Below are 24890 nucleotides of genomic sequence, written 5' to 3' on the forward strand. Positions count from 1 at the left end.
TGTAAAATAGCCTATTATACAGTCAGTGCAAAATCACTTGGTACAATTTATCTTTTAGAAATTAGTTCAAACTACAGTCTCATCACAGCTTCATGAATCTACTTACAGATCCTGCCCTTTTCCTCTCCTCTCACCTCCTACTGAGTCCTTTATTATGGAAGAAAGTTTTCAACCTTAAACATCCTTACTTCCGATCTAACTAGAAATTGAACCTCAAAATTCCACACACCTTAAGCGCACAGACTGGTGACACAAGTCATTGACTATGCTCCCTTGATCAAATTAATTAGTGCCTGTAGACTTCTGGAAATATGACAATAATGACAGCTCCAAAAAGAGTGTCCATGAGGCATACAGTAGGTGAGGACACCTCAATACTGGGCTGATCAGGAAGCACTAGACAAATGTGAACTGACAGACTACAAGTGGAAGTAGTGAGCTCCCTAAGAAGCCCTTAATCTCCTTTAATGAATAATTCCCTTCAACTTTTTCAACATGATTGGATTTACTTGATTTTATCATTAGGGATTGTTTTGCTAGCTGGAAGTTTGTATTTTAAAATTCTTATACTTCTGCAATAAATAAAATCTTAAGCTTATCATTAAATATCCCAACTTCCCTTTGAGATTTTGTTGGTACTGGGGAATGAACTTGGGCTTGCTTGGCGAGCCTTCATCATCTGAGTCACACCTCAAGACCTCCTGTTTTGTTTGTTTTCTCAGATAGTTTTGAGTTTTTGCCCTGATCCATCCTTAGATGACTACATCGTCCTGTGTTCTTTTATTATGTCACTTTTTAATCAAATACATCTTTCTTCTTCTGAACAACTGTTTTCTTTTTATTTAATTTTATTGTCAAGGTGATGTACAGAGGGGTTTTACATACGTAAGGTAGTGAGTACATTTGTTGTCAAGCATTGTTACCCCCTAACAACTGATATTTTTTATAGGAGCTGTCATAAAGAATAAATATCCCTGTTCCTGAACTGGTTAATATACCCAGGCATTTACTTGAGAAAATTTTCTAGAAAAGGAATTGAAGAGACAAAGGATACGATCAGGATTAAAACAAGTAATTCCTATAAATTACATTAAGATTTAAAGACGAAAAAGCATTGTAGCACATTCTAGGACCCAATTTAATTCACTTCCTTATCCAAACTACAAACCATACCGGATTAACAGCAGAATCAGGATTGATCTGCAATGTATAGATGTCATCTCTTGAATACTGGAAGAGGCCATAGTATGGATTCAACATTTCATGTGACAGGAGATACAACCATTCCCTAGAAAACAAGATGTGGCACAGAATATTTGTAATTGGGCTGGGAATATGGTTTGGTGGTAGAATACTTGTCTAGCATGCATGAAGCCCTGGATTCGATTCCTCAGCACCACATAAACAGAAAAGGCTGGAAGCAGTGATGTGGCTCTAGTGGTAGAGTGCTAGCCTTGGGCAAAAAGCAGTCAGGGACAGTGCTCAGGCCTTGAGTTCAAGCCCCAGGACCCCCCCCCCCCCAAAAAAAAAAAAAACAAAAAAACTTGTGTAGTTTAGTACAAATGAAATCATATCACTAGTTGAGGCCCTAAGAGATTGTGTTCTAATAGTAATTCTTGTCAGTCTTCAACCAGGGAAAATTTAAATGATTTTGATATTATGGTTGAAATAGGTTGAATAGTACATTTAAAAAAGATGGGAGTGGAATTCCATTAACAATTAGTTTAGCAAATTATTTCAAAATTTTATATAATGACGTCTAAACCAAATTACTATCATTATGTCATGCTTCAAAAGTTGGGAGTAAAAAACATAAGTTTCCACATATGCAGTTTTCCAATACATGTAACACCTTGTATATTTTATATGCTTTGTATGTCTACATGCATCTGTTTCTTTAAAGAAAATTCAAGTTTTTGTTTTATTTTCCTAAGTTTATAGAATACATGTAAAAGCAAAACTGAAGGATCTACAGCAGAATGTTTAGAAAAAGAAGTTTGCTGCTATAATCCATTTATGCTACCAAACCTTAATAGCAGAAGTTAAAAAGAAATTTAAGAGTACTAATTTGTTGTATGTGTAAATGCCATCAACAAATATTTTCCTAAGAATTAAATTCTCTATAAGTAAATAATCCCATAGAAACCATAAAGCCCTAACAATGCAAAAGATGTTTTTTTTTAATTCTAAAGAAAATACCCATTTGTAGACCTTGAAGTGACAGAATGACTAGTGCACAGATAAACATATATGATGTTAAGTAATAATTATAAGACTTAGTAAAAATGCAATTTTACTTACATTACATTTAGAATAGGGCAGTAGGAATTATCGTTGACAGTTATTAGAACATTTCAATTCAGAGCTATAAGGTTTCCCCTACACTTCATAATGTAAATTTTCAAACCTGAAAGAAAACTCTGACAGGATATATAACTATCAGAAATATACTGATTGGCTTGGATATAGCTCAGTGGCAGATCACTCTCCTGAACATACTCAAGGCTTAGGTATGATCACCAGCACCACCAAAAGGAAGAATCCTTTACCCTAAAAATCAATTAAACTTAGTATATAAATATAGCAGAAATGTGTTGCCTTCTGCAAGAAAACATACATGTATCATGAAACACACACATATACTCACCTATGCACATATGTACATTCAAGGTAAACACACACACACACACACCCCCAAGAGGCAGAGGAAAAAATCTCAAGGCTGTTCCTGACAGTGTTGGGTTTTGTTTTTGCTTTTTGTAGTACTGGAGTTTAAACTCAGAGCCTCACGCCTCCTAAGCAGGCACTCTTACATTGAGCCATACCTCCAAACTATACCTAAGAATGTAAAGCGGAGGCAATAACACATACTAAAGAAAAGCTGGTAAAAATGCAGGCCTGCCAGCCATACCAACAGTCAGGGATGCAGCTACTTTTCAGAGAAAGTTTTGCTGGGTCATAAGACCCATTTGGGACTACTAAGGTAGTAGTACTCCTCTAATCACAGTGTCAATATAACCGTTTGGATTTCCTCTCTATAAAACACAAGAAATGGGCTGGGAGGGCTGGGAATATGGCCTAGTGGCAAGAGTGCTTGCCTCGTATACATGAAGCCCTGGGTTCGATTCCCCAGCACCACATATACAGAAAACGGCCAGAAGTGGCGCTGTGGCTCAGATGGCAGAGTGCTAGCCTTGAGCAAAAAGAAGCCAGGGAGAGTGCTCAGGCCCTGAGTCCAAGGCCCAGAACTGGCAAAAAAAAAAAAAAAGAAATGGGCTGGGAATGTGGCTTAGTGGTAGAGTGCTTGCCTAGCAAGCAAGAAGCCCTAGGTATGATTCCTCAGTAACACATAAACAGAAAAGGCTGGAAGTGGTGTTGTGGTTCAAGTGGTAGAGCACTAGCTTTGAGCACAGATAGGCTCAGGGACAGAGCCCAGGCCCTGAATTCAAGCCCCAGGACTGGCAAAAAAAAAAAAAAAAAAAAAAAAAAGTACTAGAAAATAAGTGCCCATGCGAAGTTACAAAAAGAATCTTAGACTGGTCCCAGCCTTATAACAAAGACTGGATCAAAGAAAAGATCTACATGCTCCTTCGTCGGCAGACCCAACCGACTAGGAAATAATTGAGTTGGAAGCATTAGGGCACAGGGGGTGGGCTTGGAACACAAGTGTGTATAATGTGCTATAGTGGGAGTCTATATTACAGAGATGCTGTTTCCATTTTGTTACACTCTAGCCAAGATCGAATGTATTAGATGAAATGTGGGGAACTTTTCAATTGAAAGCCCTCATTGTATCTTTTTCGTTTCTTTTTTTTTTTTTACTTAAACATTTTTATGATGATTTAGATATGGAAGTTGTTCATTGTTAGTTAATGTTGGTCCCAGTCCTTCAAACTGTTCCTATCTATTTTATAACATTCAAATACTAATCCTTCAAGATGGGGTGGGGTGGAAACAATTTAGTTATGTACTCAGATAAAGTCTTAGTGCAAAGTAAATGTTCTTTAGTTATATTTTCCAAAAAAAAAAAAAAAAAGAATCTTAGATTTCCTGGGGCTGGGAATATGGCCTAGTGGCAAGAGTGCTTTCCACGTATACATGAAGCCCTGGGTTCAATTCCTCAGTACCACATATATAGAAAAGGCCAGAAGTGGCGCTGTGGCTCAAGTGGTAGAGTGCTAGCCTTGAGCAAAAAGAAGCCAGGGACAGTGCTCAGGCCCCAGGACTGGTTAAAAAAACAAAAACAAAAAAAAACCAACTTAGATTTCCTAAGTGTAAAGAAACATATATCAAAGTCTTTACCTTGCAACCCCTCCATAGTCAAGGCCTTCTTCTCCTCGAAATTTAATCATTAATCGCTTCCAGAGATCTTTTGGTCTCATTTTCATGACCTGTCGATATGATTCCTAAAAAGCAATTAATACATTGTTACTACCAGGTGCTTTTAGGCTATTTATTTTTGTTTGTTTTATTTTTTAATTAAATTTTATTGACAAGGTGATGTACAGAGGGGGTACAATTACATAATAAGGTACATTTCTTGTCATATGTGTTACACCCTCCCTCATTTTTCTTTCCCTTCCCTAGTTCAGGTAAGCATATATACAATATCCAGTATACTAAAATCATATACAGTAACCACCTGGGGTATGCCAAAGGAAGTTCACCTAGTACATTAAACATTAATGACAACAATAAAATCCTCCTGTTTCCTTCTCTTGGAGTTCATTTTGCTTAGCCTCATCTTATATAATCATATGTACATAGCTGTTGAGCTATTATGATCCTCTGATAGGTCTATCCTAGACCTTTTTGATAGACCATTTTATGTTTGTTAAGTAATTGTTTGGTTTCAGATACATAATGTAAAGTCGCTGCCCCAAACATGTGGAAATACCATTTGAAAAGAAGTTTGTTATTTTACAGACCTGATCTCTACTGTTCTCCCTAGGCTATTATTTAAACTCTTCGTTTATCACCCACAAATTAAAATAAGCTTAAAACACACTGATTCTATGAAGATACTCTAAACTTCATGAAACAGGATTCATGGGACTTCTACTGCAATGAAGTCAGTTAATAAATATTATAAGTCTACTGCAAGGTGCAAACTTCATATTTTATTTCTAAGATGCATAATTTGTAGTGTCATTCAACATTAAAATCAGACTATGGAAGAGGTAGCAAATTTTTAAACATTAGTTGACCTAATTGTAGGTCATAGGTACTAGAAGAAAGTAAATGTCAAGCTAGGTGCCAGTGCCTATAATCCTAGTTACTCAGGAGGCTGAGATCTGAGCATCATGGTTCAAAGCCAGCCTGGGCAAGAAAGTCCGTGAACATCACAAGTGGAGCTGTGGCTCAAAGTAGAGTGCTACTTGAACAGAAAAGCTCAGGGACAGTGCCCATGCCCTAAGTTAAAGCCTCACAACAGACAAAAAAAAAAGTTAAATGTTAAAAAAATAATCAGAATTTAGGTAAAATCATTCATATGATGTTCATTCCATAGATAATTTTTACATCTTTTTTTGCTTTTTATTAGCATACACTAGCTATGCAAAAAAAGGATTTCATTGTCAAATTTCTATGAAGCTATTACAATGAGGCTCAATTCACATTATTCTTTTTTTTTTTTTTTTTTTTTTGCCAGTCCTGGGGCTTGGACTCAGGGCCTGAGCACTGTCCCTGGCTTCTTCCTGCTCAAGGCTAGCACTCTGCCACTTGAGCCACAGCGCCACTTCTGGCCATTTTCTGTATATGTGGTGCTGGGGAATCGAACCCAGGGCCTCATGTATATGAGGCAGGCACTCTTGCCACTAGGCCATATCCCCAGCCCCCACATTATTCTTAAATACAAAAAACTACAAACAAAGTTAGGAACTGCTCTAAGAGCGGAAAAACACATCCTTTAGCAAAAGGATTATCAAGTCCCTAGATTCCTCTTGTCCAGGAATCTTCTGAGATGGAAATACCTGCTTTTGACCTCTACCACCTATTATGCAGTTGACATTAGGGCTATAATCCAAAATTTAAAAAGTATATATCAGAAAGATTTTTCAACAAACTAAAGAAACAGTCCAATAGTAATGAAACTTATGAATAGTAATAACTTATGAATCCCTTACCTTTCAGAACAGTTAAGACATGAGATGGATATATATGGCCTTTTAAAATTCAATAACAAATAAGCATTTGCAATGCACAGACCAAACTAAACCAATCAGCATACCTGGCACTCATCATCCCAATAAGAGCTTATCTTCTACACTTAGTTTCCCCTATATTATTGGTTTTTGCCTCCTATAATTAAAAAAGAAATTTAGCCAGGCACGTGGCTACACCTTTAATCTGAGGTACTGAGGAAGTTGAGATCTGAGGATCACAGTTCACATCCAGCCCAAAAAGCAAGAAATGGAGATGGGGCTCTAGGGGTACAGCACCAGCCTTGAGTGAAAAAGCTAAGCAGCAGTGCTCAGACCCTGAGACAAACCCCAGACAGACACACAAGCACACATGTGTGTGTATGTACACACACATACATACACACTCACACAATGACACTCATTATAAAGAGACAGGAGTCCAACAATAGTATTCCTGGAAAACAGTAAAATACTAAATTTAATTTTCTCCTTTTTAAAAATAAGATTTAAGGCTGCAGTGATAAAGTGATATCTAGCAAGTATAACACCTTGAATTCAAATCCAAGAAAGGAAGGGAGGGAGGGAGGGAGGGAGGGAGGGAGGGAGGGAGGGAGGGAGGGAGGGAGGGAGGAAGGAAGGAAGGAAGGAAGGAAGGAAGGAAGGAAGGAAGGAAGGAAGGAAGGAAGGAAGGAAGGAAGGAAGGAAGGAATTGATTTACCTCAAAAATCTCTTCCCTGGAAACTTCGATGCGGCAATGGCCAGCCTGTGGCTGTTGCTGAGAAAGCTCTTGCCTCAAGATCTTTAGTTTCTGAACCAGATCTCGCTTGTACCTGGGCACTGTGAGGCATTCGGTGTCATCAGGGCATAATGACACCACTTGCTGCTGCTGTTGGTCTTTCAGTTGGTTCTGCCTACTGGAAGTATAAACAAAAATGTCATTATGAAAATGTTTTAAGTTTTAAAAAGATTGTAAATATACATTTAAAGTAGCATTAGACCAAAAATTAAGCCTAGTTACACAATTTTCCAAGCCTTATTGAAACATATAATTAGCCTGATATTTTTTGGAATTACACAGCCCCCCAATTTTTTTTTTTTTTGGCCAGTCCACAGGGCCTTGAACTCAGGGCCTGAGCACTGTCCCTGCCACTTGAGCCAAAGCTCCACTTCTGGCCGTTTTCTATGTATGTGGTGCTGAGGAATCGAACCCAGGGCTTCATGTGTACGAGGCAAGCACTCTTGCCACTAGGCCATATTCCCAGCCCATTGATAGAATTCTTATGTGATAGAACTGGATAATTAAATTTTATCCATAAAGAAGCTTTCTAAGGGGGCTGGGGATATGGCCTAGTGGCAAGAGTGCTTGCCTCGTATACATGAGGCCCTGGGTTCGATTCCCCAGCACCACATATACAGAAAATGGCCAGAAGTGGTGCTGTGGCTCATGTGGCAGAGTGCTAGCCTTGAGCAAAAGGAAGCCAGGGACAGTGCTCAGGCCCTGAGTCCAAGGCCCAGGACTGGCCAAAAAAAAAAAAAAAAGAAGAAGCTTTCTAAGCTTCTATGAATAAATCCTTCCAATACCAATTCCATGTCCTCCACTCCTCTACATACATTCTTCTATCACTCACTCTAAGATTCAGGCAGATGCCAAACTCTGCTTGTTATCTAGAGTCTTTTTAGAAGAACCAAACAAGAATGGAACTTGCATTGTTGCGAAAAACCAAACAAGAGTGGAACTCACATCGTTGCAGAGACCCATCATCCTGTACCTGTCCTAGACTGGACCATAAGAATGTGGGCAATTATGCATAAGTTAATGACATAAAGAAAGAAGTACATTACAAACAAGCCTACGTGTTTTGTGTGTAGCAAAATATCCATAATATTTATGTATTTGGCTATTTTTAAATATGCATTTCGGTGGCATGAAGTACAGTCTCTGGCTAGAGGCATGATTCAAGCAGAAAAGCCCTTGTTTAGCCAGCCCAAGGCCCTGAGTTCAAATTAAAAGAGGAGAGGGAGAACAAAGATTTTACCAAGAAAGATAAATGAATAGCAAATGAACACACTGAAGATGTTCAACAGTATCAGTGATTACAGAAATAAACATTAAATCCAGAATGATACACCATGACATACTCATTAGAATATCTAAAATTAATAACGTTAACTATACCAGACATTAGCAAGGATGTGCAGCAACTGAAACTTTCATATGCTACTGGTAAGACTGTAAAATGGTATATTCACTTTGAAAAGCAATCTGGCACTTTCTCTAAAAGTTATACATGGCAAGGGGTATGACTCAAGTAGTAGAACACTAGCTCAAAACCCTGCTTTTTATCCCCAGTACCATGGTAGGGAAAAAAGCAGCTCACACCTGCAATTGGCCTACCTTCTCAGATCTGGGAGATCACAATTTTGAAGCCAGCCCAGGCAGGAAAGTTTGGGAGATTTTTGTCTATAACTAACCAACAAAAAAGAAGGGCTAGGGGGCTGGGGATATAGCCTAGTGGCAAGAGTGCCTGCCTCAGATACACGAGGCCCTAGGTTCGATTCCCCAGCACCACATATACAGAAAACGGCCAGAAGCAGCGCTGTGGCTCAAGTGGCAGAGTGCTAGCCTTGAGCGGGAAGAAGCCAGGGACAGTACTCAGGCCCTGAGTCCAAGGCCCAGGACTGGCCAAAAAAAAAAAAAAAGAAGAAGGGCTAGATGTATCACTTAAGTGGCAGGGCACTATTCAAGTAAGCCAAATAAGCATGAAGCCCTAAATTCAAATTTAAGTATTGTCACACACACACACACACACACACACACACACACACACACACACACACACCTGATTAAAAAAATAAAGAATGAAACATGGGGCTAGGAATGTGGCTTAGTAGTAGAGTGCTTACCTAGCATACATGAAGCCCTGGGTTTGATTCCTCAGTACCACATTAAAAAGGGGCGGGGGGGAGGGGCAGAAGTGGCACTGTGGCTCAAATAGTAGAGTGCTAGCCTTGAGCAAAAAGAAGCTCAGGGACTGAGCCTAGGCCCTGAGTTCAAGCCCCAGGATTAGCGGAGGGAGGGAGGGAGGGAGGGAGGGAGGGAGGGAGGGAGGGAGGGAGGAAGGGAGGGAGGGAAGGAGGGAGGGAGGGAGGGGAGAAAAGAAGAGGGGGAGAGAGGGAGGATGTAGAGAGGAGGAGGAAAAAAGAATAGTGTGAAAGAGACAAGAGATGGGAAGGAAGAAGGGAGAGAGAGAGAGGAGAGGGAGGGAGGGAGGGAGGGAGGGAGGGAGGGAGGGAGGGAGGGAGGGATAGCTAGAGAGAATTATACATAAATCTATGATTCAGCCATTCTACTTCTTAGGTATTTAGTTACTCACGAGAAATGAGAATACACATCCATACAAAGAATGTTCATAATATTTTTATCTGTCATAACCAAACACCAGAAACAACCCAAATGACCATCAATAGATAAATGGATAAATTGCAATACCACTAGCAATAAAAAGAAACTCTACACATAAGCCATAGCTCTGAAAATTAAGTTGGGTTCAAAAACCACAAAAACAAAAAGAACATTCCATTGGCCTAAAACACACCAAAAATGCAAATTAATATGTAGTAACAGCAACTCAGTAGCCCAGAGTCAGTGGCTCATGCCTGCAATCCTAGCTACTCAGGAGGCTGAAATCTAAGGATCATTTTTTAAGCCAGTACAGCTAAGAAAGTCTGTGAGACGCTTATCTCCAATTAACCACCAAAAGAGCGAGAAGCAGGATTGTAGCTCAAGTAGTGGAGTACTAGGTTAGAGAGGACATTAAGCTTCTTTGTAACAGAAAAAAGAAAAGAGAAACTACCCTTAAGCAAAAAAGCTCAGGGACAATGCACAGGCCCTGAATTCAAGGCCAAAGATCAGGGAACGCACATACACACATTCTTTGCTACACTGCTACACTGCTTAGTAATGACGTTTTCTTTTATCCCCTTCTCCCTTTACCCTCTCAGAAGGAAGTAACAGTAAACAATGAAGTTAGGAAAACACTAGGCAGCTAGATAGAAAAGAAAAGGAGGCAAATAATACACAAATGTTCAGTATAGTGGTTAACAGCAGACTAAAGTCAGGGTATCTGGTTATGAATCTAGACTTGACCACTTCCTGCCACACAACCCAGAGAAAAGTCAACCTCTATGCTTTAGTTTGCTCATCTGCACCAACGGCAGTAAGTACCTCAGTTTTCCCGATGAGGAAGTTACTAATATATGCAAAGTACAAAGAACACTTGGCACATAGTAAATGCTACTGACATGTTAGCTACTAATAATAGTTGTGTTGCAATGTCCTGTTCAGCCTCAAGTTCTCATGTGACGTTATCACCTCTGTGAAAGGCCTTCTCACTTGAGCACTCTCAACACACACTTCTACTAACATTTTAGGGCTGGTTTCTTTTTAAGCATGGTGAGATTTAATCCTATGTCAGAGTAAAATTTGTCACACTCTTAAATCAAGTCTGGTCAATAAAAGTATAAGTTCAAGTATAATATTTATTATTAAAAACAGCTCTAAATTTCCTCTTGTTCAGACTGATATTTTAACATGTAATGTTTCAAAAACTTACTTTAAAACTAAATGTAAGTTAGCAGAAAGTCGAGGATCAGTAAACTGTGTTGTTCTGTTGTTATGGTCAACGAAATAAACTCTGCCTGTTGCGGTATTACGGATCTCCCATCCAGGAGGCAAAGGACCAAGCTCTTCACAATTGATGTTGCTAAGATCCCTGCAAAAACAAATATAAAATAAAAAATACCTCATGGCTGGGCCTGCTGAGCCAAGCAAGTATAAATGACACAGAACAATTCCACAAAGTCTGAGAAAATGTATTGTTTCAGGAACTTGAGATGTTTAGCTGGAATCTTTAATTCCCAATGGCTTAACAAACTCACATATTCAAAACCCAATCCATAAATGGCTAGGAAGAATTTATCACACAGTCGACAATTTTAGTAAGTTCCTGGGCTTTGATGTAATATAGATTTTAAATTAATATAAAAGGCATCACAGTATTTGCCAACACAAACTATATCTGACAGAAAATATAGTTTTACAAGTGCCAGTGATAGAACGAATTAAATGTTTTCTAAAATTTCCCAGCAATTCTTTGTTTACTAGGTCATGAAATCTGTGTAAATAAATGTGCATTCCAAGAGTAATTTTAAGGTCTCCAACAAAGCAAAATGAGAAATGTTACTGAAATTATGGTCCTAAAAATAAGAACCGATTTTCTTGCTGGTCCTGAGGCTTGAACTCTAGGCCTGCGCTCTGTCCTGGAGCTCCTTTTGCTCAAGGCTAGCACTCCATCCACCTCTGGAGCCAGAGCACCACTTCCAGCTTTTTCTGTGACTTAATTGGAGATAAGAGTCACAGCCTTTCCTGTCTGAGCCAGTTTTAAACTGAGATCCTCAGATAGATCTCAGCCTCCAGCATAGCTAGCTAGGATTATAGGCATGAACCACTGGGACCTAAATGGTTGTTTTTTCTTGATTGCTTGCTGGTCCTGGGGCTTGAACTGAGGGCCTGGGTGCTGTCTCCAAGCTTTTTTGCTCAAGGCTGATGCTCTACCACCAACAGTCTTCTCCTGTAGCCCAAGGTAACCTCAAACTCAGGATCCTTGAACTACTTCCCACATGCTTCTCCTGAGTGCTGAGGTCATGCCCCACAATGCCTGACCTACACTATCTTATTTTATATTTACTTATTTATTTTGTGGGCCTAAGGGTCAGACTCAAGTGCTTTACCATTGGTGAAGCTCAGAGTATTGTTTTATATGTTATCTCCTACTTTTTTAAAGGGTAATGAGGGGCAGAAGGCTGGAGACTAAAAGGGGAAACTGGGGTCAGACTTCAGAAAGGTACTTTCTACTAAATATCAAACTAAACTGTCAGAAAGAGCTCAACTTTAGTAATTATTTTTAAAATTAAATATTTTTAAAAATAAAATGGGTATGCAGACAGAATTCTTAAAATATGCTCTTACCTAGGCACTCTTGGATCGTGCCATGTGCTCACACCAGTCTGAGTATGTAAGAAATATACCTGACCTTGCTGTGTGGTCCTCTGTTCTGTAAAGTAAAGAAAACTTGTAATAAAAACATTCAGATTGTCCGAATCACCAGTTATACCAGGCTGACATGCTAATAGGTAAAATCCACAAATTACCAGTCTATTTTATTTTATTATTAAAAAATGGCTTCACAAGGGCTGGGAATGTGGCTTAGCAGTAGAGTGCTTGCCTAGCATGCACGAAGTCCTGGGTTCAATTCCTCAGCACCACATAAACAGAAAAGGTTGGAAGTGGCACTGTGGCTCAAGAGGTAGAGTGCTAGCCTTGAGCAAAAAGAAGCCAGGAACAGTGCCCAGGCCCTGAGTCCAAGCCTCAGGACTGGCCAAAAAAAAAGGCCTCACAAATCATTTTTTCTCTCTCAAGAAGCAACTTTACATATAGTGATAAGGATTGCAGACCAGCTATCTAAAAGCTAACTAAACTTATAGTGTGACTAAAATACTAAACATGCTGCAATGTTTGCTAATTGAAAACAGGAAACAAGACTATTACAACACTAGTAATTAAACAAGACAAAAGATAAAGAAATTATCTTTCTTCTGTGAAACAAAAGGCTCAAAGGAACTAGCTGCCTACCTCTGAATTTTCTAGAGTGTGGAAGCTAATGTTTTTTCATTATGCTAATTTATACCCAAACTTAGTTCTTTCCTTTTTTGCCAGTCCTGAAGCTTGAACTCAGGGCCTAGGTACTGTCCTTAAGCTTGCTTTTACTCAAAGCTAGCACACCACCCATTAAGCCACAGTGCAACTTCAGGTTTCTTCTGAATAGTTTATTGGAGCTAAGAGTTTCATGGAGTTTCCTGCTGGGGCTGGCTTAGAACTGTGATCCTCAGAGCTCAGCCTCCTTAGTAGCTAGGATTACAAGGGTGAGCCACCAGTGCCTAGCAGTTCTCTCTATTTTTACAGACATCTGAGCTTAAGTGTGATAGCACCTCCTTAGTACTGTACTCAAAGAGATAGAAACAGCATTAAGAATTTCAGGCTAGGAATGTGGCTTAGCGGTAGAGTGCTCACCTTGAATGCATAAAACCCTGGGTTCAATTCCTCTGCACCACATAAACAGAAAGGCCAGAAGTGGCGCTGTGGCTCAAGTGGTAGAGTTCTAGACTTGAGCAAAAAGAAGCCAGGGACAGTGCTCAAGCCCTGAGTCCAAGCCCCAAGACTGGCCAAAAAAAAAAAAAAATTCAGGTTAGCCTGAGCTACATAGCAAATTCCAGGCCAGCCTAGACAAGAAAGATCTGTCTCAAAACTAAAACAAGCCTACATTTGGGAAAACCTAACCAAAAAAAGGTATACTGCACAGTCATGAACAGGTGAAGATAGAACAATAACCAAGTTGGGAAGGGCTAAAGATGAAATGTGCACACAAAGGAGAAAAGGTCAAGGTGAAATGATGAGCTCAAAGCCCTTGGGAAGACAAGTCAGAGTAAAGGAAAGAATCTTTAAGAAGTGGATCTGTGGCTCAAAGTGGCAGTGCTAGCCTTGAGCAAAAAGAGCTCAGAGACAGTGTCCAGGCCCCAAGTTCAAGCCTCAGAACTGACCAAAAAAAAAAAAAAGTATCTTTAAAAGGTTTCTCTTTTGTCTTAAGCAAAAGAATGAGTTTTAACAAAATTAAATGGGAAACTTTAAGATGTATGACAATAAAACTATTGTTAATGTTCTTTAGTAGAATAAAGTCAACAAACTTGGGCTGGGAATGTGGCTAAGTGGTAGAGTGCTTGCCTAGCATGCATGAAGCCCTGGGCCTGGGTTCAATTCCTCAGTACCACATAAACAGAAAAAGCCAGAAGTGGCACTGTGGCTCAAGCAGCTCAGGGACAGTACCCAAGCCCCACAAAAAAGTCAGTAAACTTAATTTTAAACATTAAAAAGTTAGCAAAGTTATCAATGTGGAGTCTTTAACTCACATTCGCTGAACAAACCGCAGAAAATGTTTGTCTCTTTTTCTATTTCTCCCCTATTTTAACCTGGTTATAATAAAATAAATCCTTGCTAAAACTTTGAGAAAAAAAGTTGCAAGTGTAAAAATATTTAAAACTACTTTTAGATGACAGCTGCAGAGGTTATGAATGTAACTCAGTAGTAAAGTTCTTGCCTAGCATGAAAGAGAGCTTCAGTTTAATCCCCAGCTCTAGAAGGAAAAAAAATGCTGAATACAGCAACAATAATTTCTGCTTTAGCACCTACTTTTTGTGGTTCACAGAAAATACATTGGAGTTGGAGGCAAATAAATGGTAAGAGTACCAGCCAGTGAGCAAAAGCATCAGATACCAAGTTTGAGTCCCAGTCTTGGACCTATATATGTATTTTTTAAATCCACATGACACAAATACTGTAAAAGTACCCCTACTCCATACTATATCCTTTGTAATCTCCAAGACCACAAAAAATATTTTATTCTTAGGTCTGAATATTAACAATAGCTAAATTTTACTAAGTGCTTTCCATGCCGGACACAGGTCCAGCACTTCAAATGAGATTATATACATTATTCATGCAACAAATCTATACAGCTGGGATTGTTATTTTCCCTTTTTATAGAATATAAAGTCAAGGTTCATGTGGGTTAAATAACATGCTCAGTGTAATATGGTAAAGCCAGGTTAATCTGTTTCCCATACTGCAATCATCACTGTGCTGTAAGCTAATCTGTGAGGCACATCACTGTTAGTAGACAAAGTTTGCCAAAGAGCTAAAATATATTTTAGAATAAAATTAGAATCATGTATTAAAATAGTTTTAAAAATATTCTAGAGTAAAAATTAAATACAACTTAGATAAGACAATTCCTAATTTTAGTCATTAGGTGTCACCATTAACAAAGTTGTAACTTGATTACTAGCTTTAGCAAACAAGTAAACTATTCATAATATGTGAGTGTCCTCAATTTATGATCAATTCAAAGTGGTAGATTTAATTAAAAGAAGATTCACATAATCTTCCACATAAAATTCTAAAATGCTAGGAAAATTTAAGATTAAAATTATCTTATACAAAGGAAAATAAGTCATTTACAAGCCACTCAGATAACCAAAACTATATAATGCTATAATCCCATTTGCCTTTGATATGATCTCTCAATGTTTGATCAGAAAATCACACTGGAGGTCTGAGTTAAAATTAATCTTACCAACAATACCCTTTACCTTTATAGAGTGCTTATTTGCAAAGTAAATTCATTTCATATGCTTCTCACAATGTCTTTGTGATTAAGTATTCATCATACTTCATTAAAAACACACAAATCCTAAGGTTAACTGATTAGCCCAAGATTAAACAGTTGGTGGGGTAGTCTTTTAACTACCTCAAAGACTTTGAAGTTGGGAGATTCCATATTTACTTTTATCTTTATAGAGAATTCCTAAACCTAGGGGGTTTGGGGGAGGAGGCAGGGTACTGGTTCTGGATCTTGAACTCAGGGCCCGGCCACTGATCCTGAGCTTTTGGGCACAAGGCTAGCACTTTACCACTTGAGCCACAGTTCCACTTGCCACTTTTTTGGTGTTTTGAGGTCAGAGTCTCACAGACTTTCTTGACCAAGCTGGCTTTGAATTGCGATCCTCAAGATCTCAGTTTTCCTGAGTAGCTAGGATTACAAACATAAGCCACTGGCACCCAGCTTAATAACTTCTTTTTTCTTTTTTGCCTGCCCTGGGGCTTGAACTCAGGGCCTGGGCTGTGTTCCTGAGCCTCTCTGTGCTCAAGACTAGCACTCTTGGGGCTGGGAATATGGCCTAGTGGCAAGAATGCTTGCCTCGTATACATGAAGCCCTGGGTTCGATTCCCCAGCACCACATATATAGAAAACGGCCAGAAGTGGCGCTGTGGCTCAAGTAGCAGAGTGCTAGCCTTGAGCATAAAGAAGCCAGGGACAGTCAGTGCTCAGGACCTGAGCCCAAAGCCCAGGACTGACAAAAAAAAAAAAAAGACTAGCACTCTACCACTTGAGACCCAGCACCACTTTCAGCTTTTTCTGTTTATGTAGTACTGAGGAATCAAACCCAGAGGTTCATGCATGCTAGGAAAGCACTCTACCACTAAGCCATATTCCCAACCCTTAATAACTTTTTTTTCCCATTTGTTTTGTGACTTTCATAGCAAGCTGAAATAGCAAACCAAACTCTCTCTTTTTCTGAGCTAAATGACTTACCATAGCCTTCTGGTAGGTCTGGAGGAGTATGCAAATGGGTCCTGCTCATATAATTTCTATGTCGTTGTGACCTGACCCTCCTCTCAGCCAGTCTGGGATCTGAAGACTGTCCACATGTTGCACCATTTGTTCCACCAATTGGAGTGTTCTCATCAACAAAGCAGCTTAGAGGTCTGCCAGGACTAGAATATTCAGATGCTGGTCTATTGAAGAGTAACAAAGAAAACATTATCAATTTAGGTATATAAAAAGGAAGAGTATGGCTGGGGACATGGCCTAGTGGTAGAGTGCTTGCCTCCCATACATACAGCCCTGGGGCCCTGGGTTCGATTCCCCAGCACCACATATATAGAAAAAGCCGGAAGTGGTGCTGTGGCTCAAGTGATAGAGTGCTAGCCTTGAGCAAAAAAGAAGCCAGGGACAGTGCTCAGGCCCTGAGTCCAAGCCCCAGGACTGGCAAAAAAAAAAAAAGGAAGAGTTTGCTAGACAGACAGGTCATATTATGGTAAGAGTCACTTATGTCAGAAAGTGGAAGGACTGGGCTGGGGATATGGCCTAGTGGCAAGAGTGCTTGTCTCGTATACATGAGGCCCTGGGTTCAATTCCCCAGCACCACATATATAGAAAATGGCCAGAAGTGGCGCTGTGGCTCAAGTGGCAGAGTGCTAGCCTTGAGCAAAAAGAAGCCAGGGACAGTGCTCAGGCCCTGAGTCCAAGCCCCAGGACTGGCCAAAAAAAAAAAAAAAAAAAAGAAAAGAAAGTAGAAGGACTAAAATATGATTTCAAGAACTCTGGTAAAATCAAGTCCAACTAGGCACCAAGGAAACTCAAGCAATAAGTATGTTAATAACATCTTTTTTGTGAGCCAGTTCTGGAGCTTCTACTCAGTGCCTCTCTCTCAATTGTCTTTTTAAGTAGTATTATACTGATTCTAACTGTATTTTACATAAGATTCATACATATTTGAAGATGTGAGTGGTGGTTTTCAAAGTGTAACTTGACCCTTAGACCCAATTTCCCATCATTCTTCCCATTTGGCTTCTGCCACACTGATAATCTTCCAAAGTCATTTCACCTGTAATAATTAGAAATGGTACTTTGTTTCCACCAGAATACTCTTATTCTTATGTCATTCAAATCATAGTTTACATAAACATTGTCTTTGTAGGATATTCCTTCAATCTTTCCATCTAAAAAGGCCACCTTAGTTATTCAACAGTAGAGATGGTCCCCAACTTAATATATTTTACTATATAATATTGTCGTGATCAGTTTTGAGTAGAAGCTGTACTTCACATTTTTATGGTGATAGCTTTAGCATGATGGATACTCTCTCACTGCTGAACAAGAGCAGTGAGCTACAGCTCCCAGTCAGCCACATAATCATGAGTAGTCTACGTTGAGTAGTCTATAGAGTAGTCTCTATAGTAGTCCATGTTGAAAAGGTAAAGGCTAAGCATACTACACAAATTTTTGACTCAAGGTATTTCCAACTTATGATGTATTTATTTTACAGAGCCTCAATCACAAGTTGGGAAGCAAATGTACCTTGTCTTACTTCCTCAGAATAGCATCTCTCTGATAATTTGTTATCTTATTTATACCTTTTGTGAGTTTTGGATTTTGTTTGGAAATTCTGGCATTGGAACTCAGAGCTTCATGATTGCTAACAAATGCTCTACCACTTCATTAGTACTCCTAAATCGCTCTTTTGCTGGCAGTAGTGATGTTTGAATTCAGGGCCTTGTGCTTGTTAAGCAGGCTCTCTAGCACTCTGAATCATGCTTCCAGCCCTGTTTGCTTTGGTTATTTTTTAAACAGGTCTTGCTAAGTTTTTGCCCAGGCTGTCTTGAACTTCAGTCTTCCCAGTCTCCCTCTCCTGAGTAGCTAGGATTACAGGGATCAATCATTGTGTTCAATTTTGCACTCTTTTCTTCGTCTTCCTCCACTGGAATAGTTACTGAAAAGAAGGGAATTTAAGCCAAGTGCTAGTGGCTCATACCTGTATTCCTAGCTACTCAAGGGGCTAAGACCTGAGGATCGTCATTCAAACCCAGCCCAAAAACAAAAGTCTATGAGACTCATCTCCAAAAATCTACCAAAAAAGCCAAAAGTGGAGCCATGGCTAAAGTGGGAGAGTGCTAGCCCTGAGCAAAAAAAGCTCAGGGACAGAGCCCGGGCTCTGAGTTCAAGGTCCAATACCAGCATGCGTGTGCACACACATGCTTTTGCCTAGCTTGTTTATTTTTTTTTAATTTATTTATTTTGGCCAGTCCTGGGCCATGAACTCAGGGCGGGAGCACTCACTGTCCCTGGCTTCTTTTTGCTCAAGGCTAGCACTCTGCCACTTGAGCCACAGCACCACTTCTGGCCGTTTTCTATATATGTGGTGCTGAGGAATCGAACCCAGGGCTTCATGTATACGAGGCAAGCATTCTTGCCACTAGGTCATATTCCTAGCCCAAATATATTTTTTAAATATTTCTTTACATTCTTTTAACTTTTTTTTTTTTGGTTTTTTTTTTTTGGGGGGGGGGGCAGTCCTGGGCCTTGGACTCAGGGCCTGAGCACTGTCCCTGGCTTCTTCCCGCTCAAGGCTAGCACTCTGCCACCTGAGCCACAGCGCCCCTTCTGGCCGTTTTCCATATATGTGGTGCTGGGGAATCGAACCGAGAGCTTCATGTGTAGGAGGCAAGCGCTCTTGCCACTAGGCCATATTCCCAGCCCCTACATTTTGTTTTTGTTTTTTTTTTTGCCAGTCCTGGGCTTTGGACTCAGGACCTGAGCAATGTCCCTGGCTTCTTTTAATTTATTTATTTTGGCCAGTCCTGGGCCATGAACTCAGGGCGGGAGCACTCACTGTCCCTGGCTTCTTTTTGCTCAAGGCTAGCACTCTGCCACTTGAGCCACAGCACCACTTCTAGCCTTTTCTATATATGTGGTGCTGAGGAATCGAACCCAGGGCTTCATGTATACAAGGCAAGCACTCTTGCCATTAGGCCATATCCCAGCCCATCTAGCTTGTTCTGTAGTATAATTATGTCCACTAACCAGTGCATAACCCTCAATAGCTCAATGTTTACTGACTAACAGACAGAAACTAGCTCATGTCTTTAAGGAGTTTCCAGGCTACTGTAATTTTCACAGAAAGTTCTCTTTTCAATTTAATTTTACTTTTGAGAGTTAACACACATTCATGATTTAAGGGGGCTTTGCTGTGATACAATTTTTATTTTTAGAGGCAGGATCCTATATATAGCCCAGGTAGTCTCAAATTCATTCCATAGTCCAAGATAGCCTTCAAACTCACCATTCTTCAACTTTAGTCTCCTGGGTATATCTTTTTTTTTTGCCAGTCAAGGGCTTGGACTCAGGGCCTGAGCACTGTCCCTGGCTTCTTTTCGCTCAAGGCTAACACTCTGCCACTTGAGCCACAGCGCCACTTCTGGCCATTTTCTGTATATGTGGTGCTGGGGAATCGAACCCAGGGCCTCATGGATACAAGGCAAGCACTCTTGCCACTAGGCCATATTCCCAGCCCGAGTATTGACATTTTCACCATGACTATCTTTAAGAGTTCATTTTTAGGGCTGGGGATATAGCCTAGTGGCAAGAGTGCCTGCCTCGGATACACGTGGCCCTAGGTTCGAATCCCCAGCACCACATATACAGAAAACGGCCAGAAGCGGCGCTGTGGCTCAAGTGGCAGAGTGCTAGCCTTGAGCGGGAAGAAGCCAGGGACAGTGCTCAGGCCCTGAGTCCAAGTCCCAGGACTGGCCAAAAAAAAAAAAAAAAAGAGTTCATTTTTAGCCAGGTATTGGTGGCTCATACGTATAATCTGAGCTACTCAGGCTGAGATCTGAGGATCATGGGTCAAAGCCAGGCCAGGAAGAAAGTCTGTGCTATCTCCAATTAAACACCAAAAAAGCTAGAAGTAGAGATAGGCTGAAGTGATAGAGCAGTAGCCATGAACAAAAAAACTCTCAAGGACAGCACCCAGGCCCTGAGTTCAAGACCCAGGATTGGCACAAAAAAAAAATTTAAGTTCATTTTTAAGCATTTATAATATTTTACGTGTGCAGAAACTAAAGTTGATATTATTAGCTTAATGAGTTAGAAGGAAATGGCCTTCCCTAAAACATACACATACACTCTTTCTTGCGTGTGTGCATGCACACATATATACGTATTCTTATTTTAAAAAGGCAAAGAGGAATTAAGGCACTTATCTTATTTAGTCTAAACTACTTTAAAATCACCTTTTAGTTTCCAAAAACTATCTTGCATCTGTTGTCTTTATACATTAATCTTCATAAAGAAAGAAACTGTATCTTCCATTCTTCAAGGTTTAGTTCAGAGAATTACCACCTTCAGAGTTTTCTCTTGCAAATTTCATCATCTCCTTACTGCTCACCCACAGTTAGGTGCCCTCTCTATGGCTTTTATTCTGATCACAGGCCTTACTTGGACATGACATAATATAATCATCCCCTATTTGACTCCAAGAAAGGAAGTTCCTGTACATATTTGGTAACAGCCCCCCAGGAATACTCAAATACCAATACATATAGTCAGTAATAAAAAACATTCAACCTATTCACTTAACTGGTTTAATATTTATTGGGTGCCACTACAGACCTTGGAGGTTACTGTAGCTGGATGACCCATCAAAATAATCTTTACTGAATCAGTTACATTTTCAATACACAACAGACCTTGCTCTAGGATCTAATAATTTACATAGCAGCATGAGCCAAGGCAGGAAATCTAGTAAAGTTGATAAATAGAAAGGTAATTCAGGGAGGACTGGGAATATGCCCTAGTGGCAAGAGTGCTTCAGCACCACATATACAGAAAAAGGCCAGAAGTGGCACTATGGCTTAAGTTGGCAGAGGGCTAGACTTGAGCAAAAAGAAGCCAGGGACAGTGCTCAGGCCCTGAGTCCAAGCCCCAGGACTGGCCGAAAAAAAAAAAGAAAGAAAGAAAGAAAGAAAGAAAGAAAGAAAGGCAATTCAGGAAGGTGACTAGCACAATCTGTGCAAAATATCTGTATGTTCTTACCGTGTTGGGCGCTCCCATTGCGTAGTTCTTGTTATGTGGTTTAGATACTGGATTCTACCAGAGGCTGTTCGCCTTTCTTCCCAGCTTAAATAAAAAATATTGTGAGGTAAAGCATTAATAGGTACTCATAAGAAGATGAAACATGGAATGTTTTCAGTGAGTTTTACTAAACTAGGAAACTATTGTCATCACAAATCTGGTATGCCAAATCAAAAGATCAATGCAGCTTTTTTTTTTGGCCAGTCCTGGGCCTTGAACTCATGGCCTGAGCACCATCCCTGACTTCTTCTCGCTCAAGGCTAGCACTCTGCCACTTGAGCCACAGCGCCCCCTCTGGCCGTTTTCCATATATGTGGTGCTGGGGAATCGAACTGAGAGCTTCATGTGTAGGAGGCAAGCACTCTTGCCACTAGGCCATACTCCCAGCCCTGCAGCTTATTTTTGAACTGCAAATGTTTTATGGAATTCTGAATTTCTGAAATATTTACACTGAGGTACAACAAGCATTATCCATCAGCCAAACTCTAGAGAATTTTTCAATAATCCCCGTAACTCTAAAATTTACATAAATATTCGCCCAAACTTTGGGGGGAATGAATACCAGTGGCTCACATCTGTAATCCTAACTACTCAGGCAGCTGAAATCTGAGGGCCATGATTTCAGTCCCATTTACTGACACACCAAAAAATGTGTATATGCATTCCTTCTGTGCATCCATCTGTTTAAGTGTGTGTGTGTGCACACGCGCATGCAGATGAGCATAATGGTACACATCTGTAATTGCAATAATTCAAGGCCAGCCCAGTGAAAATGTTAGTCATCTCAACAAAAATCTCAGCTACAGGGGAGGCTGGAAACCTAAGGCAGACAGACTGCCAAAATTCAAGACCCTATCCAAACAGTAAAAGAGTAAAAAAAGGCTATGAATATGATTCAAATGGCAGAGTACCTGTCTAGCGAGTATGAGGCTCTGAGTTCAAACTCAGTACTGTCAAAACTAAAGTATATGGGGGCTGAAAATGTTGCCTAGTGGTATAGTGCTTGCCTAGCATGCATGAAGCCTAGGGTTCTATTCCTCAGTAACACAAACAGAAAAAAGCTGGAAGTGGCCTGTGGCTCAAGTGGTAGAGTGCTAGTCTTGAGCAAAAGAAGCTCAGGGACAGTGCCCAGGCCCTGAGTTCAAGCCCTAAGATGGAAGGAAGGGAGGGAGGGAGGGAGGGAGGGAGGGAGGGAGGGAGGGAGGGAGGGAGGGAGGGAGGGAGGGGAAATTAACAAATTAGTCAAGGTCTTTAAAAGACCTTAAAAATAAGTAGAAGACTAGAATTAGAATCCACTTAGTATAAAAATTATAATTAAAAAATTAAGATTCATTAGAAAAGTACATTTCTAGAGGTTTTCTTTTTCCAGTCCTAGGGCTTAAACTCAGGCCTGGGCACTGTCCTTGAGATTTTGTGCTCAATGTTAATGATCTACCACTCTGAGCCACAGTACAATTTCCTTTAAGTAGTTAATTGGAGATAAGAGTCTCCTGGACTTTCCTGCTGAGGCTGGCTTTTTTGAACCTCGATCTTCAGACATCAGCCTCTTGGGTAGCTAGAATTACAGGCGTGAGCCACCTGCCTGGCAACTAATTTTGTAAAAATAAAGTACCCCATTTTGTCCTCAGCTCTTTGGGATTTACTTTGTTGTAATTGTTTGTTTGCTGGGATTACAGGTGTGAGTCACCAGGCCTGACTTAAAGGCTTAAAGTCCCTCAACTCTGTTCAATTCATCTAATAAAAGAGGCAAATAATGATTGAAATGTGTAATGTGTCAATATAGCCACCAAAGTACTGGCTGACCTCTGGAGATATTAAAAAAGAGAACAAAGAGATTCTAGGGAATTTTTCCTTGTGATTATAATTACAATTTGCCTGCTTGATTTGTGAACTTATCACATGCTGCTTTGACAAAGCATAGTCCAACAGTAATTTTGAAAAGCAAATCAAATTTCCAAAACAAAAATTTTAATTCCCACATGTGCATTACATAGCTCAGTTGATGCAGAAAATCTCTCAATCAAGTTATCATCAGTTGTTTAAATTGTTACATAATCTGTTGAGTGTTTTCCTGTCCATAATTTTGTGAAAGTATGCCTCCCCCAAAAAGCAGATGGTGCCTACACTTAGGTAAGTTACAGTCATTATCCCAAGCCAAAAAGGCAGATGATGTTCCTCTCATTTTCCAAACAGAAGAAAAAAAACCTACATTCTGGAATTAATCAAAGCAACTTTCTAAAGTATATAGTAAGTACCAACATTTGTTATTAAAGGATATTACCTACATATTTATGGTTTTTAGTGATTTTGGCTTACCCGTCTGGTAAATCGTTATCAAACAAACGACTGCAATCCACAACTTGTCCTCCTGTGCCTATTCGGTCTCGGGACTGAAGACTTACTATTAAACAACAGAAAGATGATTAAGATTGATAAAACTAGAAAGAACTATTACAATCTAAAATATCCATATTTAGAAGACATCTGTCTAACTCAATTTAATACTTCAGAATTAATTCTTTGTTTTTTACTACTATCTGTAATTTGACCATGGATTCTTCTCTTTAAGAGTGGTATTAAGAATCTGTAGGTTTGGGGTTTTTTTGGTCAAGCTTGAACATTTGGGCACTGTTCCTGAGTTCTTTTGCTCAAAGCTAGCCTATACCACTTTGAACCACAGCGCCACTTCCAGTTTTCTGGTGGTTAATTGGAGATAAGAGTTTCACATAACTTTCCTGCCCAGGCTGGCTTTGAACTGTGATCCTCAAATCCCAGTCTCCTGAGTAGCTAGGATTACAGGCATGAGCCACCAGCGCTGGGTAAGTAGGTTTTTTTCCCTACATTTTGCCATATTCATGGAGAAGAAATCGTAATTCCTTTTTTACCATTGTAATGGGGCAATGCAAGATCATTACTAAAAGTAAAAAGAGACATAGCATACTCGTGTGCATGCAGTTTGAAAGCCTCACATTAATTCAGGTTTACTCTTGATAATCTATACTTTAAAAATTACACTAGATTCTGATAATTAGGCAAACTTACGATTCCTGTGGTTTAACAGCACATCATCATCCAGTGTACTATAAAACCACCACTATAAACTTGGAAGCAGGAGATTGAGAATCCAAAGTGGGCTCTACCATCTAGCTTGGCTAAGTAACCTTTAAAAAAAAAAAACAAGGGGCTGGGAATATGGCCTAGTGGCAAGAGTGCTTGCCTCGTATACATGAAGCCCTGGGTTCAATTCCCAACCGCCACGTATATAGAAAATGGCCAGAAGTGGCGCTGTAGCTCAAGTGGTAGAGTGCTAGCCTTGAGCAAAAAGAAGCCAGGGACAGTGCTCAGGCCCTGAGTCCAAGCCCCAGGACTGGCCAAAAAAAAA

General features: G+C 39.9%; 1 protein-coding gene across 1 annotated transcript in view; it reads right to left on the reverse strand.

The window, feature by feature from the left end:
- The window catches only part of Smurf2 (SMAD specific E3 ubiquitin protein ligase 2), an 87101-nt gene that overhangs the window by 11794 nt on the left and 50417 nt on the right, over positions 1–24890 (reverse strand). Inside the window, exons 6-13 of the mRNA XM_048365221.1 lie at positions 23825–23909; positions 21470–21553; positions 16409–16611; positions 12172–12256; positions 10757–10915; positions 6862–7057; positions 4303–4406; positions 1174–1288 (exon numbers count right to left, since the gene is read on the reverse strand). Of these exons, the coding sequence (XP_048221178.1) occupies positions 1174–1288; positions 4303–4406; positions 6862–7057; positions 10757–10915; positions 12172–12256; positions 16409–16611; positions 21470–21553; positions 23825–23909 (1031 nt within the window). The remainder of the gene's footprint in view (positions 1–1173; positions 1289–4302; positions 4407–6861; positions 7058–10756; positions 10916–12171; positions 12257–16408; positions 16612–21469; positions 21554–23824; positions 23910–24890) is intronic.

The sequence above is a fragment of the Perognathus longimembris genome, chromosome 17 (genome assembly GCF_023159225.1).
Source record: "Perognathus longimembris pacificus isolate PPM17 chromosome 17, ASM2315922v1, whole genome shotgun sequence".
In the NCBI taxonomy this organism is placed as follows: domain Eukaryota; kingdom Metazoa; phylum Chordata; class Mammalia; order Rodentia; family Heteromyidae; genus Perognathus; species Perognathus longimembris.